This window comes from Siphateles boraxobius, unplaced genomic scaffold (assembly GCF_051911475.1).
Source record: "Siphateles boraxobius isolate OS27281-9 unplaced genomic scaffold, OSU_SipBor_1 22, whole genome shotgun sequence".
Taxonomy (NCBI): domain Eukaryota; kingdom Metazoa; phylum Chordata; class Actinopteri; order Cypriniformes; family Leuciscidae; genus Siphateles; species Siphateles boraxobius.
Window position 1 is genome coordinate 17,038,094 of NW_027508833.1, and position 19,727 is coordinate 17,057,820.

The window sequence follows — 19,727 nt, forward strand, 5'->3', positions numbered from 1 at the left end:
CACACTAACCACAATCTCTCACTGTTTTCATCTACCAGACACTCCGATTGATACATGAAAACACACAGACAGTGCAATCCTGCTCTTATTTACCCTTTTGTCATCGTATCTTATTATTTTATTCGCTCTTTTTGCCCGTGACGGAACGCGTCTCATGGCTCGTCGCGTTAGCCACTAGCGTCGCACCTGCCACAAGATCTCTCACTGTTTTCATTTACCAGACACTCGGATTGATACACGAAAACACACAAACAGTGCAATCCTGCTCTTATTTACCTTTATGTCATCTTATCTTATATTTTATTCACTCTTTTTGCCCTTGATAGAGCGCGTCTCGTGACTCTTACTAAGCGTCACACCAACCACAATCTGTCACTGTTTTCATCTACCAGACACTCCGATTGATACATGAAAACACACAGACAGTGCAATCCTGCTCTTATTTACCCTTTTGTCATCATATCTAATATTTTATATGCTCTTTTTGCCCGTGATGGAGCGCGTCTCGTGGCTCGTCGCGTTAGCCACTAGCGTCTGCCACAAGATCTCTCACTGTTTTACAGCCTGTCATCCAGGAATGGTGCAGGAGAACAAACTGTCTGTCACAGAACATGCCAAAGTCAAGTGAGTAAACTGAATATTTAAAAATCACATTGTGGTTTATGAAATATTGTTTAAGTACCCTTTTAAGTAGTTAGGCTACATGTATTCACTCTCGAGTGGGGGTAGCTGATTTCAAATAATGAAAATTTTCTGCAACCAATTTAGGCTACCTGATGCAACTCAACATTTTCTTAGCTTCAGCTATCGAGTAATTAATAAGAAGATAGGTTCTTTAGGGAGCGTGTGGCTGGCACGGGGTGACACAACCACCACCTCCACCCATCCATAAAGTGTTTTCTGTGGCAGTGTTGGCTACAAAGATGAAGTTGGACTCCCCATCTTCGCAGTAGTGAACGCGCCGAGATTAGAAATGCTCATTTCATACGGATTACATAATCTGAGAGTAACCTATTTATTTTCGTTTTGAATTGTTTTGTTTAAAACTAGGCTAGACATTTCTACCTTTCTAGATATATTTATCATGCATGTGAGGAACGTGCAATGCAAAAATGTCATGATTTTATTGTTATAGGCCTATGTCTGCTATATTTATTAAATCCAGGAAATTGGTTGATCAAACATTGATTAAAATTAAGATACAATTTATACAAAACGAAATTCACTTCAAGGAAATGCTTTATACAAAACAAAACTTAATGGAGTGGTCAAAAACATTCTCCTTCAGAATATGTCAATCGGAGCATCAGGCGCTGTAGTCACTGTCACTGTCACTGTCGAGCCCTCTTGAGGTGTCGTGGGCTAGTCGACGAAACACTGAGGACGGAAGGTGCCCACTTGAAGACCCTAGAGATGTTCCCTACTCCGCTGAATCCAGAGGGTTGTTATGGGGGGACCGCACTGTGGTTGCAGCCATGTGTGTGCTGACGCGCAAATACACTATTAACACCAGACAGAAGGAGATTCACGTCACCAGATGGAAAGAAGCGTAAATGGATGGAGAAGCATAGGTTACTGTAAAGCTACGTCTTAGTTGGTGCTTATCTTGGCGAAAGCCGAGTACAAATCAGCATGAAGTTTTTAACATCTACTCTCGTGTAAAGGAAATCATGAAGATCTGGATACGTCCAGTGACTGCGGTGAATAGTGCTGCTGGCAACAAGGGAAAGACCTTGTGACAGCCTGGAGAGACAGCTGACAGGAGGAAAGAGACCCCAATGGGGCTGGTAAGGGTTAGCTACCCTTGTCGGCAGTATCCAGCTCTGTGTTTACAGGATGCTGGAGACACCCGCCCAAGGCTTCTGAAAAATTAAAGAGGAAAATACCCCTAGAGTCTGCGAGAGCAGGGGCGGAAGATGACTCAATGGTGGACAACATGGTTAACGACTTTGGAATGGAAACGGATATGAGTATGGAGAGTACTTCACAAAAGACTAGTTCAGGTTCAGCAGTTAGCAAAGCCATTGAACTCCAAGCTTGTGTCTGTGGCTGGAGCAAGGCGACAACGGTCAGGGGTTTGAAGATTCATCAAGGGAAAATGAAATGCTTGAGGGAGAAGGGACAAGGGCCTCGCATTGATCAGTACTTCTTACGGAGTCAGTCAAGTCAGTCGAATGAAATCCAGCGACAGGAAGCAAACCACAGTTCGCAGGATATCAGCACCCCTGTCATAGAGGAGATGAGGGTTTGCACAGTTAGTGATGAACACATTGATTCTTGTGAACCCGGTCAGACTAACCAGCATAAGAGAGAAAAGAACCTCAACGGGCATAGGCCTGGAGTTAGATGGCCAAGAGCTAGTGAGAAAACTGCATGGGACACGGTAAACACAGATCTATGCTTTGCATTGGAAAGATTAACTGGTACAGTTGAAAAGAAGCTGGATAAATTTGGGGACATCATTTACGCATATGGAAGTGAGAGGTTTGGTGTGGAAAAAAGGAAGGAAAAAGTACAAACTACTCCTGGATTGTCTAGACGGCAGCAGAAAATTGAAGGGTTAGTTAGAGAAAGGAGACAGCTGAGGAAGCAATGGAAAAGAGCGGAACAAAGTCAGAAGGAGGGACTCAATCTCTTACAAAGGGCCATAAAAGATAAGCTTGCAACATTACGCAGAGCTGAGCGCCTACGGAAACGCTACAAAAAGAAGGAACGTGCGAGGGCTAATTTCTATAAAGATCCATTCAAATTCATAAAGAAGTTATTCACCAGTGAGAAGAATGGCACTTTAAAAGCATCTAGGGTTGAGCTAGAGAGATATTTGGAGGAAACGCATACAGATGCAAAAAGGCATGAGCCTATGTCAATTCCGTCAGACATCCCACCTGTCAATCCACCAGAATACCAAATGGAGGTCTGTGCACCTAAGTGGAAAGAGATAGAGCAGGTTGTGAGAAAGGCCAGGGCTTCATCATCTCCAGGGCCTAATGGAGTTCCGTACAGAGTGTACAAGAGTGCTTCAGGAGTTCTAAGGATTCTGTGGAAATTGATAAAAGTGGCTTGGGAAAAGCAGGTTGTACCTAGATCATGGCGCCGAGCAGGGGGAGTCTTTATACCCAAAGAAAAAGATGCTACAAGCATCAGTCAGTTTCGCCCTATTTCACTATTACATGTCGAAGGCAAAATTTTCTTCAGCATTATTGCTCAGAGATTGTCAACCTACCTATTAAAGAATGGCTTCATTGACACTTCAGTTCAAAAAGCGGGCATTCCAGGATTCTCAGGATGCTTAGAACATATCAGTGTTATCTGGCAACGAATACAATCAGCTAGAAAGGAGAGGAAGGAGCTCCACGTGACATTCCTGGATTTGGCTAATGCATATGGTTCAGTGCCACATGAGCTTCTTTGGGCATCATTTGATTTTTTCAGGGTACCGATGTCGATAGCAAATTTAGTGAAAGCCTATTTTGGAGATTTGGAATTTAGTTTATCAACTCCAGAATTCAGCACTACATGGCAATGCTTAGAGGTTGGAATAATGGCAGGATGCACCATTTCTCCACTGGCTTTTACCATGGCAATGGAAGTAATCATTAGGGCATCAAAATGGGTAGTAGGAGGAGAGCGCTTGGCTTCTGGGATGCGACTACCACCAATCAGAGCATACATGGATGACATGACAACCATGACTACAACGGTAGCCTGCACTAATCGGTTATTGGGGAAGTTAACAGATTGAATGGGCACGAATGCAATTTAAGCCCTCTAAATCAAGGAGCATCTCAATAGTTAAAGGCAAGGTAGTAGATAAAATATTCTTCATTAATGGTGAGGCAATACCAACAGTTTCTCAGAAGCCAGTGAAGAGTCTAGGGAGATGGTACGATGGGGATCTAAAGGACACAGTTCGAGTGGGAGAAGTTAGACGACAAGCAGTGGAACGGTTGAAGAGCATAAACAGCTGTGCTCTACCAGGCAAACTAAAACTCTGGTGCTTTCAGTTTGGTCTACTGCCAAGGTTGCTGTGGCCACTGACTGTGTACGAGGTTTCTTTGTCAACGGTGGATAAGCTGGAAGCGTTAATAAGTTCATACATCAGGAAATGGTTGGGAGTTCCACGCTGCCTCAGCAGAGTGGGACTTTATAGTAAAGGAGTACTGCAGCTGCCAGTCTCTGCTTTAACCGAGGAGTTTAAGTGTGCCAAGGTCAGACTGGAAATTACTTTAGCAGAGTCACGCGACAAATGTGTAAGGGAGCCAGCCCCTGTGGTAAAAACTGGTAGAAAGTGGTCAGCAAAGAAATCTGTAGTAGAGGCAAAGGCTGACCTTCAAATTGGGGATATCGTGGGACAGGTACAGCATGGAAGAGGGGGTTTTGGGCTCAGTTTAGCTCCTCCTAAATGGCACAAGGCAGGCCCAGCTCAAAGGAGGAAGCTGGTAGTCAACGAGGTGTGAAAGCAGGAGGAGAGGATGAGATGTATAAAGGCCATTTCCCAGTCCAAGCAGGGAGAGTGGATGAGATGGGAGAGTGTGGAACAACGAAAAATGGGCTGGCAAGACCTTTGGTCAATGGAAGAGAGTAGGATCAGTTTCCTTATTAGGTCAACATATGATGTTCTCCCATCACCGCAGAACCTAAACCTCTGGGTAGGAGAGGATCCCTCTTGTCCTTTGTGTTCATCACCTGCCACATTAAGGCACATTTTGACAGGATGTAAGGTGGCTCTTAGCCAAGGTCGGTTTACTTGGCGCCATGACCAAGTATTGCGATGTTTGGCTTTAGCATTGGAAGGCAAGCGTAGTATGACCAATAAGTTGCCGCCTGTTCTAGCAAAACATTACACGCAGAAGACAATATTCCTCCGCCCAGGCGAGCAACCACCAAGAAAAGGTGCAAACACCAATTCTCGCCCAGGACAACTGGAAGCTGCTAGGGACTGGAAGATGCTGGCTGATCTTGATCAACGGCTTTCCACCTGAGATTGCCACCACTAACCTACGACCAGATATTGTTTTGTGGTCTGGATCAGCACGCATTGTTCAACTGATAGAGTTAACAGTGCCATGGGAGGATGCGGTAGATGAGGCATATGAGAGGAAGAAATTGCGGTATGCTCATCTGGCCACTGAAGCAGAACAGCGAGGATGGAGAGTCCAGGTTTATCCAGTGGAAGTGGGTTGTCGAGGTTTTGTGGCACACTCTACAACCCGGTTCCTCAGAGACATCGGATTCAGTGGTCAAGAGTTGCGTCGCACACTAAAGAACTTATCTGAAGCAGCAGAAAGGAGCAGCAACTGGCTGTGGTTGAGACGGAAAGATTCTAGCTGGCTCAGTACAGGCCGCCATGCTACGGTTTCGTAGAATTCTTGAAAACTTGAAGGGTGTTGGTTTATTTGTATAGGTTGTATAGTATTTACAGTCATTACGTTCCTGTGTATGTTGCGTGAATGACAGGATGTTGGGCAGATATTGTGTTTTGCGGTAGGTGGTATGCCATACGGAACCGTTGCCACTGAAACTGCATATTAACGCACCAGTGGGGCTCGACAGCCTTAGTCAAACGGGTTGGCGCGTATGGTTGGGTTGCGGAGAGATTGTGATATTGTGGGTAGGTCTCAGCAGCACTGTTGGTTTATTTGTAGAGGTTGTATAGTATTTACAGTCATTACGTTCCTCTGTATATTGCGTGAATGACGGGTGGCTGGGCAGATATTGTGATTTGCGGTAGGTGGTATGCCATACGGAACCGTTGCCACTGAAACTGCATATTAACGCACCAGTGGGGCTCGACAGCCTTAGTCAAACGGGTTGGCGCGTATGGTTGGGTTGCGGAGAGATTGTGAGATTGTGGTTAGGTCTCAGCAGCAAGAGGGAAGTAGAGGTCAGTAAGCTGGGCTGAGTTGAGTGGGGGACGGAGGGGGGTGACTCTGGGAGCGCCACGAGACGCGCTCCATATGACGGGACAAAGGAGCTAATAAAAAATAAGATAAGATGTCAAATAGGTAAATAAGAGCAGGATTGCACTGTTTGTGTGGTCTCATGTATGAATCCGAGTGTCTGGTAGATGCAAACAGTGAGAGATTGTGGCTGGTGTGACGCTTAGTAAGAGTCACGAGACGCGCTCTATCAAGGGCAAAAAGAGCGAATAAAATAATAAGATACGATGACAAAAGGGTAAAAGAGCAGGATTGCACTGTTTGTGTGTTTTTGTGTATCAATCCGAGTGTCTGGTAGATGAAAACAGTGAGAGATTGTGGCTGGTGTGACGCTTAGTAAGAGTCACGAGACGCGCTCCATCACGGGCAAAAAGAGCGAATAAAATATAAGATAAGATGACATAAAGGTAAATAAGAGCAGGATTGCACTGTTTGTGTGCTCTCATGTATCAATCCGAGTGTCTGGTAGATGAAAACAGTGAGAGATCTTGTGGCTGGTGACGCTTAGTAAGAGCCACGAGACGCGCTCCATCACGGGCAAAAAGAGCAAATAAGACAAGATGACGCGGAATGCATGTCTATTTGATCATGCATCAGTCGGAGTATCTAGTAGCTGTAAGCCAGTTGAAACGCGTTCATTAAATGGTGAATATTGACATATTGGGCGTTGCGTTCTGGCTTCCACTGACTGGGGATACGATTTTGTTCAAAAACACCTTGTGTAAGGACGAGAGGCAGGCGAATATATTGGCCAAAATGCTCTGTTCGATTTTTCTGAGATCATCTACTCTTCCCTGTGGATGACCTGTGACCTACTTTCTGTAAGATCTGAATTTTTGAGTTTGAATTTTTGAGATTGAATTTTAGAAAACTGAATTTGAAGTTCCGAATTTCTTCATCTTGAAAACTTGAATCTGAATTTTTTTAAACTGAATATTTGCAGTATAAGAATTCAGAACAAAAAAACTAGCTGTTTGAAAATACATGTCTATAAAATTCAGCCATAAAAACGTTTAAATTTGTTAAATTTCAAATCTTCAAAATTCGTTTAAAAAAATCAAATTCAGAACTATTTAAACTACCACCTAAAATTCAATTTTGTTAGATTACACTTGCAAATAATTCAAATTTACACAATTCAAATTCAAATCATTTTGTCATATTATTAGCTCCATACTTGCCTTTCAGTTTGGTTATTTTATGCATGTAGTACACATAACTTGCCCTTTACTTAACATACACATAAATTGTAAGAATGACTCATAGTAAAGACTAGAAAAACATTAGGACTATACTAAAGCAATTAAATAGCAGTCCCAAACTAGTTTTTGTTAATACAATGTTGATATGAGCCAACACAGTCATTTAATAATATAAAAAATAACACAAACTGAAAATAAAGTTGCATTTTTGGGTTATGGAAACGACAGTTACCATGGTAAATAGGCTACACAACACTAACAAGAACTGTTAATGAAACAGCTCCTGGTGAATAGAACGAAAATCATACCTGCATGCAAATCCTTCTCAGCTAACACGTGATTTATTGGTATTGTACTTTTATTTCGTGACTTAATAATTGACATTGTAACGACGTTGCATGCACATAGTTTCTTTTGCACTTTATACAGTGAAGCGATCCACAGCGCGCGCCGCCGAATTTGCGCGGGCAATTGAAGAGTGCGCGCTTCGAGCACAGTATAACGGCTGACAGGACAGTAAAGTCCGTTTTTCTGAGGTGAAAGACTTTTTATTTCAGCGTACACTTACGTCACTGCCTGGTATGTCATATTGTGCTGGGTTTTCTGAAGTAGTCGTGATTCACCTCTCATAACATAATTATGCTCTAAACACACACACGCAGAGTGGATTTTCTTTTGTAATCGCGGCTTTGAACGATTACGTAATCGTGGCATCCGTAATCGTAATCGCGATTAGAAATTCGATTAATTGTGCAGCCCTAAGCCATAGTCTGAATTAAAAGGTTAATGTTGTCGCTAAAAATCACTTTCCATGTATACAATGCAAGGGATTTTAATAGGGCATACAACATCCTGCACACATAAAACAATAATGGGCACATTCTGACCTGCAGGTTATCACAGGTTTCCTGGCTATAGGTGATTCTTTGGATCTCCGTGGGCGATGTGAGGTACAGGGCCTGGCCTTGGTTTGAGAAACAGAAGGTTCTGGCTATCCTCATGTCCGTCAGAGGAAGGTAGTTCACATCCAGCAGTGGCCGCAGGCTGGGCAAACTGAAAACAGATTGTTTACAGGTTTAGGAAGAAAAAACAAAGATGAAAAGAATATTCAGTGGCATTGAATGTAAGGTCTTTTACATTACCTGAGGGTCATGATGTGGCCATTGGCACAGAAACAGGCCAAGCCGACCCCGGAGGTCATCGTCACCACATCAGCTCTAAGCACGAAGGAGGCCTCAGTGATGTTGTGCTCGTAGATGCAGTTTTGGGAGGGCAGCGCCACCACTTTAGCCTGTTTCTCTGAGCAAACCACAACGTACTGACAGTCCTGGTTCTCCTGAGATGAAGGAGGAGAGGTGGGCCGTCGTCTCCGTGGCGGTTCTCTCTCTTCCTCAGGGGCGTTAGGCTCATACCAGGGCTCATAAACATGAGGCAGAAGGGTCCCGCTGCTATCCAGCTGGGCCATGCACATAATGCCTCCTTTCAAGCGCACTACTGAACCTGTGATGGCAGAAAGCAGCGAACCAAAAAGTGTCTTTTTCCATCAATAGTGATTTTCACTATGCGAAAAAAGCTGATGGAATTTCAGAATAGTCATAAAAATGGAATTTACAGTATAACGTGGAATGTCACGGAATTTGGTAAATTTGGATGAATAAATCAGAAGTAAGACTGTAAACTTAATCAAATCACAGAATGGACTAGTGTCTGTGAATATTAAAGTGCAAAATGACTGCTATTTAAATATTACCGGTAAGTCTGTATGTTTCTCTGTCTCTCTGTGTGAATTAGTGCAGTTTTGTCTACTACACGTTTTCACCATTTCATTTGATAAAACTATCGCAAGATACACACATAAACTCGAAGGTCTTCTCTACAAACTGCTAAAATATAAACTTGGTTTAACCAATACTAACAACAATAATAATAATACAGTTTATTAAAACATTGTTTTTTTTAAGGAATATCTACATTTTTCATTCCATGTTTTAGTTTAAACGATAAACCTCTGTTGTGCAGCAATTTGTTTTGCAGAAAATGTATTTGTTTACATTTTATGTAAGTTTTATGAATTAATTTGAGTTACCACTGCTTTTGATAAAAAAAAATTAAAACTTTTTTTTATTAAATCAAAAATACAGAATTAAAATAACCTAAAAACAAACACAGATTTTCAGGGGGGAAAAAATTCATAGGGCCCTATTATTAAAAGTTTAATAAACATGAAATTGTTAAAATGTGTATAAAGTAAATTAATTAGACATCCTTTTTTAATAGAAGACAGAAAATTGAAGAAAAAAGATTTTTTACATACAGATGTAAAGCAAGTCTTACCATAGAAAGAGACGCCCACAGGCTGTTGCATCCTCTGCTCTGGCGTGGAGGGTACAGTGAGGGTGATGGCCATCATGCCGCCCAATGAGGTGCCCACCCACAGGCTGGGCACTGCCAACGTCTCACTCTTCTTGGAAAGGGAGTCACAAAAGTATAAGGAGGAAACGACCTCACGTGACTCTCTGTCAATGCTGGTCACACTGGAGCTGCGCGAGCGGCTGAAAGAGTTGTCCCTGGCATCTGAGAACCATCAGGGACAAAAAGACAACAGAAGTGGACAATTAACATGACGCTAACAAGTAAAATCAAGTCTGAACCACCTCAGGACACCTGAAACCAAAAGCAGTTCATTCAGTATATTGATGATATTCTTATAATATGTGTTTTATGTGCAGCATTAATATAAACTTTACATTTCAGTTATATGTAGTGAGGAATGAGTAAAACATACAGGTACTGGACACAAACCACTGCAATGAAATCACACATTTCCACAAAACAAGCAGTCACCAACTACAGAGCATTGTTTTGTGGTTTAATTTGACTCTCAGACAATCAGATGCATTCAGATATATTTCTGGCAAACCTATAACAGTATTTTTTAGTATAAATGCAAATTCCAAGAGCAATGAATCTCACCAAAACTGACAAGAACAGGACTGGCTCATGTTTCATCCCAAAATGGAAAGAATTTTTGATTTCGAAATTACGAATATAATAAGTATTAATACAAATAATTATACATAACAGCAGAGTTTGTTGTAATGAATATATTCTAACTTTAGAATATGAAGTCATATGAATATTTAGTCATGAATTCATAATATTTTCTTCTTTTGAATTTGCAGTGAAACATGACTCTTGATGAAGCTTATTGGTCTGTAAGATTCACCTGTAAAATGTCTGTAATTGGTTAGTAAATCACACAATAACAGCTCATAAAAGTCACTAGCTAAACAAAGACAGAGAAGTTAATACGACACGGATTATTGCTGGTCTGATGATTGTAGACTACCAGCTGAAAAATATAAAATGTGCTACGATCACATCATTAGGAATTGAAGGATTACACAGCAAATGTGAACAGTATTATGAGGTCAAAACCCATAATCTGTTTTGTTTCGGGATGATGAAAGAATTTTCACTCAAGTTGAAATTTTCTTCACACAACTCTTTTTAACAGGGAGAGAGCAGTGACGGCGTACCCTTCTTTCTACACGCAGAACAGTAAGCGTAAAGTTTAACTAGCTAGCTCATGTATAAATTGCACCTAAACACATTTGTACCAACATTCATGCATGCAAGTCTACAATCTATATAGACCTATATTATAGGTCTACAATACATGGAGTACCTCAGAAATCACGTACGATTTAAAAATTGTTTATTGCCTGCAAAAATGACTGCATTTATTATAGTATTGACAGCTATTATAGATTTATTCAAACTCAACCTTAAAAACAAAACTGCAACTGGTTCATTTTCAGACCTTTACTGTCTAAGTAGGCAGTTCTAGGCCAGAATAAGCTATAAACCAGACCAGATAGTCTTTGTAGACTACTGATTGTAATAATTTAGATAATATAGGAAGACACTAGGGGTTGCACAGACTAGTCGACTAGTTGACTTTAATGCTCTGCGATGATGCTTTAAGCTTGACCTCGACTAGTCGCTGATCATGGCCTATAGACGGCGCAACAGGAGAAGAAATCTTTGAAGTCCACTTTTACGCTCCGTTTCCAACAGTTAAAAATGACAAATAAATGTATACTCTGAGAGCGTGCCACAAGATATGGTTTGATTATACCATCTGGATGCTCAAAATTGAACGGGTGAACGCATGTTTTAAACAGCTTATTGTACATGTAAGTTAATCGCTGTTCTAACTGTGCTGCTGCATTGTAACGCACACACAGACAGACAGTAGCTCACACCTCACGCGCAAATCACACGCACACCGAATCATTCAGTAGTACAGAAATGTATTGTCAACACTGTTCTGAGATTTCTCAATCAAATAGCTTAGAAACTGAAAAGTTATAGTATATATTTCTTAGTATCTTTCTTAGAAACTTACAGCTTCACTATTAGAAGAGAGACGGTGCCAGGTAGATTTTATTTAACACGCAATCACCCTCTCATTAATGCATTCATATACATGTTATCTTTACTGTGCTACTTTATTTGAATCTGATGACTTAAAATATGACTAAGTGCTGCTTAAAATAACGCCCACTTTACATAAGCGTGGAAGACAATGATCACCTGCAGAAGATGTACAGCTACTCCTAGAAACTAAAGTGAGAGAACAAACGCTTACCATCTTTCTGATCAGCAATCATGTTAATTTTCCGGGATATCTTAGCTGGAAAAAAGAAAACATTGTTCTGAACATAAAATCAAAGCCGTTCATATCTGGGAAATCATTGTTACTAAATTAAATAAAGATGAATCAACAGGTTAAAGAGGACAGAAATAAGCAGGAGGATCATGGTGTAGAATAAAGCTACAGAGCAGCCATGAGCACATCAGCAGCCTTAAAAAGAGACATTTGTTTATTTAGTATGTTACGCAGCAAATTGATCATGCCCAGAAAATTGCATTGAGATTAGTGGCAATGAAACCAGCACCGATCCAGAGTCAGAACACCATGAGCCTTATTTCTCTCTGACATTGTGTGTGTGTGTGTGTGTGTAATTGCCCATATGTAGATATATGATTCAGATGTTCAGTAGAAATCTGTGAGTAAACATACGATTAAAAATCAGAGATTTGTTAAAAGTCTAACGTCATTTCCATTGCCGGATGTACTTTTACCCTTGAAACGCAGCAGAGCAGAGTAAAAGCCTGTAATGTTAAACAAGGTTAGAAAAAAGCATTCCTGCAGGAGATTCAATTTTGATATTATGAGAATAAAACATTTTAAATCCTAAAACAGTTTAAAGTCAACATGTGCAGCATTTACAATCCATTTCAGGTGGGAAAAAAAAAAATCAAGCAAATATTTTCTCCTTAGAGTAACATAAGGATATTATGTGCAATAAGAATGTTGACATTGTAAAAAGTCGAACTGGTCCACCATTTTTTGCCGCCCTTAACCACCAAGCAACAGATACACAAAGCTCAAGTTCAGCTCTACTATGCACTTAAGCAAACCCATTTTAATTTGTTTGGTTAGTTCATTTGGTTAGTGCACAAGAGCCCATTAGCACGGAAACTGAGAGACCCAGACTGCCATAATATGAACATTATACAGTACCAAAGTCATTGGCAACAGTCTTGGATATCCGCTTGCTTTTGGACATCACTGGAAAATGTGTTGAAAAGAACCAAATCAAAGAAAATAAAGGCTTTTCTAAGAAAGAAAATGGGTGTGTAACTGTACTGTACCCTTGTCAATGAACTTGTGTTTGCTGTCTTCATCAGAATTGCATGGTGAACCGGAGCCTATAGCAACAACACAGTCTGCATAATAATGTGATACAGCCAATGGGGTCTTATGTAACTTTTGGCAACTATCTGCATATCAAAGTCGAATTCCTTGTAAATGAAATTTCCTTAGTCAGCACACCTGACTTGAATTCTGACGACGCTTGCAGAATTGTTTTAATTTTTCGCTGTGCTAAAGACTTTTCAACTATAATGGAGCTTCAACATCCAATGCTCTGGCATTGCAGTGTTTGTCAATATGTCTGTCTTTAAGTTGCAGTGTGTAATTTCTGCCTCACTAAAAGGAACTTCCAGAGGATACGCATGAGCTTGGCAGGACCACCAGCTGGTTCAAGCCATGCTGGCAGGGGACTTTTTGGGAAATTACATTTTCACTTTAAAAGGCACAGTCCACACAAACATTTTGTCTTTCATAAACTCACCCTCATGTTGATCTAATCCTATAGATGCAAGCTGCACTTTTCAAATTCAGTGAAAGTAAATCTTACGTAATAGGAAAATGAATGACATATGGTCTAAAATTTTGGTCTATTAATCTCAGATTTTGTATGGAGTCAAAAGACTTGAAATATAGACAGATTTTAGTATTTTTTCATTTTTGGAGCTTGATTTGTTTGTTTGTTGTTGTACGTCATGCCAGCTTCTGTGGCCATTTTCTTGGTGAGAAAAATGTAAAGAAGATCTAATATCAGGTTTTTAAAATCTGTTTTTGCTAAAAACTCTACAATTTGGTTTAACTTGGTTAAAAAAAAATCTTTCAGACAGGGTTAAACCAGCACAATATACAGTGTATATAATAAAACATGCTTCAGGGATAAAGGGTTTTGACAAAAAGAACATGTTTTTTGGAGCTTGGCAGTATAAAATTAAAGTGGGTGGTGATTTATCAAAAACAAACACTTTCTGCCTAAGGTCTCCTTTTATTTTTCACAAAAGAAAGAAACACGTCCTTGGAACAACACAAGGGCGAGTAAATCATGACAAAAGCTTCATTTTTTGAGTCAACTGTTCCTTTAAAGGTCTGTCAATTTACTCATTATAAAACTACCGTTAATTCATGCTCTTCATATACAAGTAAATCCTGTCATATAATGAGGGCATCTTTACCTGAAGTTGGTGATTTACATCTCTCCTCTGGGGTGGCTGATGCATCATTACCATCACAAAAACCTGTTGAAAACAAACACGTCTAAACCAAACAGCCAGATGGACTTATACAGGAAACATCATATAACACTTAAAACTAATAAATAAACGTAAAAAAATATACTATAGTGTTAAACAACGACAAAAAGAAGAATGCAGACAGATATAAAGAGAAGGACAAGACCTTTGATGAGTGCCATGTGACTTACTGAGGTAAGAAGAATGAAGCTTTTTCACAGATTCAGAATAAAAGTTAGAGAGGCCGGACATGCAAGACTTCTTATGCTGAGTGTCTTTATAAAACCACAGAGAGAGACGAATATTGAAAGGGTGAGACAAAACAATGACACAAAATCAAATGAACAGCTGAAAGGCCTTTGAACTCATAGATTCCAGAGACTGAATTCGGGACAGTTTAGACGCATTTGTTCTACTTTATTATTTTCAATAAATGAGTGAGGTCAAAAAATATGCCAGTTCATACAATTCAAACCACAATAACCCCAAGTATGAGAAATACGCTTATTTCACGCAGCCGTTATTTTGAAATCGAAAGCGAGGCTCCGGTGGGAAGAAAACCGGAAGTGTCGCCTTTAATCATAGGAGAGTCGCGAATGCGATGGCGTATTGTTGTGTTTAGTGTAGAAATTAGTTATTCTAAAAATGTACATACATTTCTTTCATACTTTAGACTATATACAGTGAAATTGAATTATAATTTTTTATTTTCAGAAAGTAAAAAAATAAGCAGGAACGAACTATATCTACATATCCTATATTGGATATTAACATCCAATAGTGTAAATCGCGGCAGCAGCTTCAGGTTGGTAGTCCAAGGCATTGTTGTTTATCTTTACTTCCGGGGTTCTTCCCATCGGAGCCTCGCTTTCGATTTCAAAATAACGGCTGCGTGAAATAAGCGTATAACAATAGCAATAGCGATAACTGTTACATAATCAAAAATTGCTTTATCAAACACTACTTATAATTGGTATTGGTCAGATTTTCGGTATTAAATCATCGCTAACAATAATGTAAAATATCACATGGGCCATAAATTCAGTCTGTTGGCATCTGTGTATTTCAAAGACTGAAACTCAGATGAGTGAACAACTCAAAGAACATGCAAAGACAAGGGAGAGAAAAGAACAAACATCGGCGCTCCTGTTTTTTGAGCATATGGATTGAATGATTTTCTAAGATCAGGAGCAAATGGTTCCTCGACCAGAGATGACCACCTGCAGGAGCATCATGGTTCGTATATTGACACTGCTCATAGTGAGCATGTGCTTTACTATATCAGAGAGAAAGTGATACACATAGACTGACAACATGCAGAGGTTATGATTATTAGTATGAAGACTTTTGTTTACCTGCCGAAGGCTGTCTGGCTTTGCGGGGTGAGCGTGGCTGCCTGTGGTGAGGATCTGTTGAGCCGTACAACTCGGCTGTGCTAATGTTGAGAAGAAGTGTTTTCTGAAGGTAATCAACCACTGCAAGTCCGTTACCATTGCCAAATGCAACTCTGTAAAACACATGACAGATATACACTACGTGTCAAAAGTTTGGAATCATTAAGATTTTTTTATGCGTTTGAAAGTCTCATCTGCTCACCAAGGCTGCATATGATTAATCGAAAATTTATTTTAAATTGTGAATTATTCCTGTAATGGCAAAGCTGAATTTTCAGCATCATTACAGTCTTTAGTGTCACATCATCCTTCAGAAATCATTCTAAAATGCTGATGTGCTGCTCAAGAAACATTTTTGTGAATGGCCATTTTTGTGGCCAGTTACATTTGTGCATTTCAAATTCCACTAAATAATATTTAATTATCATAATTAAGAACAATTATTCAAGTAATTTACATGCCTGCTAGGCTAAAATTTGATGGATCATGACGCATAAAACTTGTCTGAAAGATAATGAACAGCTGTTGTGGAAGGAAAGCATTTTTAATTGCTCAGTAAACACATCATAGGTGCAGTAAATGAGTTGGTGTTGTCGTTTCGTGGACCTACAGGCCATATGCAGAGTTGACGGCCACGCTGGTGATCTGTTGTGGCGGCTCCCCGCTGACCCACACCAGCTGAATGAGCAGATCCACCTGGTAACCCGGAGACTGTTTGAGAGGAGAACTCCTGACTCTGACCAAATAGAACAAAGGACACAATTAACTATATTCTAATATAAACACAGACCATGTCATTCATAAGGCTCTTTCTCACAGACAGACATTTGAGCAAAATAAATAAATAAATCTGATTCACATCATAGTAAACGTTGTTGGAAAGGCCATATTAAAGGGATAGTTCACCCAAAAATGAAACTTATCCCATGATTTACTGATCCTCAAGTCATCCTAGGTGTATGTGACATTCTTCTTTCAGACGAATACAATCGGAGTTATAAAAAAAAATGAAGCGAATCGGTGTGCTTGTGTAAGAAAAATATTCGTATTTAAAACTTTATGACCTAAAATAACTAGCTTCCGGCCAAACGAATACGGAAGCTAGAATTTAACTTTGTAACGTGTTAAATATGTATTTTTTTCTTACACTAACTCATTGCTTTGCTTCAGAAGGCCTTTATTAACCCCCCCAGAGCCATGCGGAGCTCTTTTATGATGGATAGATGCATGAGACTTCAAAACAGAAACGGCCATTCACTGCCATTATAAAGCTAGGAAGAGCTAGGTCATTTTTTTATATCGGGGTTCCCACACCTTGGTTAACTTCAAATTCAAGGACCTTTCAAGGACTTTCCAGGTCCAATACCCTCAAATTCAAGGACTTAATGTAGGGACAAGTGAGAGCAAAGTTACATCGTGTTACCTTGTAAGATACATTGTTACAGTTAGTTGTGTCAAAGTACTATGCAAAAAAGCTTTTTTTTTGGCCATATGACAGAGATCTGATATTATATTTGTCGTATTTCTGTTTTGCATAAAACTGAAGAATATTCGGTATATTAACTTTTGCATGGATTTTATTGAAAAGAGCTTAGGCTCATGTTACCAGAAGTTTTAAAGGTGCACTGTGTAATGTTTAGCGGCATCTAGTGGTGAGGTTGCGAATTGCAACCAACAGAAGTTATGGTTGTCTGAGACAAAGATAAATTAAGAGATTGTTTACTTAATTATTAAGTAAAATTATATGTTATTGCGAATATTATTGTTACTTGTTCATCATTGTGTCAGTGTTTTATTCGCTGACTTTAGCAGCTTCTTTGCACGAAGAACAACATAGTGACAAAACGCGTTTATCTGTTTAGGGCTCCTACAGAAACATGGTGGCGCAAAATTGGTATTTCAATGTAAGGGGACCCGTGGTGTGTGTAGATAGAAACGGCTCAGTCTATGTTAATAAAAACAATAGTTCATTATGTAAGGTCTATATACACCTCTAAATAAATATAGTTTTGTATATGATAATGCATTTCTGTCAACAGATCCTCCTAAATATTACACAATGCACCTTTAAGATATATGCATATGCTTTTAAGTTTTTCATGCCGCATGGGTTTACATTATCTTAAAGGCACTTTGTGACCAAAGGAGTTGACGCATATGAGTTATTTTAAATTATTCCTCAGGCCAATATATATCGCTCGACACAAGGGCTGTCGCGGTGAAGGAATTTCCCTTTCGGTAATTTTGAGTGGCTCAATAGCGCGATATGCGGTTTTACCGCCATTTATTTATTTATATTTATTTGTTGCTATATAAATACGTGTTATGATGTGGTCAGCATACATAAAAACAATGTAACCAATGTAACTGAAACTAAACAGCGTCTCTGCGCATTGAAAGACTGTCACTCAGCGCGCAGTTGTTATGCCAACGGACTGTCTTTGAGTGAGTCATTAAACCGTTCATTCAACAAAAACGTTCAAAAAAGCTGATTCCGTAAATGATAGATGTAATGAAACAAGGTGTTAATTATTTTTTAACTTTGAGCTCCACTTTTCAAGGCTCAGCTGGCCAGCAATGCTTCACTCTTGGGCAAAGCAGAAGCAATGCTTCACTTAATAGAGACCAATGGCATTGATTCAATGCGTGACTCGCTGCTTTCCCCCCACGGCTTCCTCCTGCTCTGTAATGCTGACCAGCGCTGACGCTATTCATGGTAAATACCCGTACACGTTAAAAGGATGATAGCCTACGACAAATATTTCGCTTTCCTTGGAAATGGCAACCTTTTCACGAATATACATGACTTGAATTCAAAGACAGACGCAGGTAATCGCACGCGCTCAGTCGAACACATTCACTGTCTGTTTAGGCTGTTAAGTCCAAATCCACGAATCCTCTGTACAAATCACCATGATAAACAGACTTGTTATCATTATTAACTTATTTAACATTCAATACACATGGTACGAACTACGAAGGGTGGCCTTATGAAAAAAGAAAACGCGGTTCGCGGTTGCTGCGGTTACTTGCATTCCTCTGCGGTTGGCCTGTCAGTAGCGCGGTACTGCAATATTGCGGTTATCGCGACAGCCCTACTCGACACCATCAATGCTCCGAGCGGGGCTGTCCTCTTGAAATACCGCCTATGTAAGTTTGGAGAAGGTACACCGTCTTTGGCCAGGTCATGTGACCTGGAGAATGTTTCGCTTTACGACCGTCATGTGACCACAGGCTCTGACATACTTATGGACCTAAGGCTTTTGCTACTATTTTTCCGCCTGCTCGACAACTGGCCATGGCTGAGGCAAGGAAAAAATTTAAAACTGCGTCTGCGGAGGCAACAAAGAGAAATCGCGAGGGGATCGTGCTCGAGGAAAAACAAGAGTCGATCTTGGAAAGGAGTTTACTCGTTGGCGCAGGTTGAAAGAAGAAGCTGGATGTAAAACCGATTCTCTTCTCTCAACTTTATTATTAGACTGGTAAGTGAACTCTTTGCTCCTAGTATACAGTCATATGTCTTTGTCATTATTTTTGCTGTTTAGTAGATGCTAACTATGGGCAGAAGCTAACAGGCTACAAACCAAAGCTAAATGGAACCCCATAGCCTATATGTGTAAATCTCATGCTTTTCGCCCAAGCAACAGATTCCTACTTTCATAAAACTAACTTAGTAGTGGTAATTTTGTACGCACATGATAGGCCGTGAGTGCAGATACGCTCTGCGTGAGTGGTATTTACGACAGTAACGTTACTCAACAGTACTCAACAGCGACTCTAGGGGTCGCTGTTTGATAAAAACAGAAATCCTGCATAGTGTGCCTTTAACAAGCAAAGCAATTCAACATTACATAAAATATTTGGGCAACAGATTATCACAAATGTTTTATGTATATTGAAAACAATGTACAAGCCCTATTCGGACGTTAATTGCTTCTCATGTGTTGTGGACGTCTGTAAAAATAAATTTGCATTATGCATGGCACCTCAGTGATAAAACTCATCCATTCGGATGGCGATTTATAGACGTGGAAGAGTGAGTTTTATAAGTCCACGAACACACGAACGTGGTCAGTCACATGACTGTCTGCTGTACATAAAATGTAATATGCTTGGAATAAGACGAATAAATTTGTATTTTATTTAATAAAATAATGTATTATTTAATTATTTAATTCTCATTTATAAAAATAGGAAGCTTAGAAAAATAGGAAGCTAGACGCGCGTATGCCATATTCGAAATA

At 39.9% G+C, this 19,727-nt stretch overlaps 1 protein-coding gene across 6 annotated transcripts in view; it reads right to left on the reverse strand.

Moving 5' to 3' along the window:
- Positions 1 to 19,727, reverse strand: part of stxbp5b (syntaxin binding protein 5b (tomosyn)) — a 59,634-nt gene that overhangs the window by 9,995 nt on the left and 29,912 nt on the right. Inside the window, exons 17-26 of one of the 6 annotated variants that reach the window (XM_077238785.1) lie at positions 16,094 to 16,219; positions 15,445 to 15,596; positions 14,281 to 14,364; positions 14,033 to 14,095; positions 12,866 to 12,922; positions 12,735 to 12,782; positions 11,796 to 11,840; positions 9,476 to 9,715; positions 8,284 to 8,641; positions 8,029 to 8,194 (exon numbers count right to left, since the gene is read on the reverse strand). In XM_077238785.1, coding sequence (XP_077094900.1) covers positions 8,029 to 8,194; positions 8,284 to 8,641; positions 9,476 to 9,715; positions 11,796 to 11,840; positions 12,735 to 12,782; positions 12,866 to 12,922; positions 14,033 to 14,095; positions 14,281 to 14,364; positions 15,445 to 15,596; positions 16,094 to 16,219 — 1,339 coding nt within the window. The remainder of the gene's footprint in view (positions 1 to 8,028; positions 8,195 to 8,283; positions 8,642 to 9,475; positions 9,716 to 11,795; positions 11,841 to 12,734; positions 12,783 to 12,865; positions 12,923 to 14,032; positions 14,096 to 14,280; positions 14,365 to 15,444; positions 15,597 to 16,093; positions 16,220 to 19,727) is intronic. The other 5 variants (XM_077238786.1, XM_077238787.1, XM_077238789.1 and 2 more) reach the window with 5 other exon arrangements.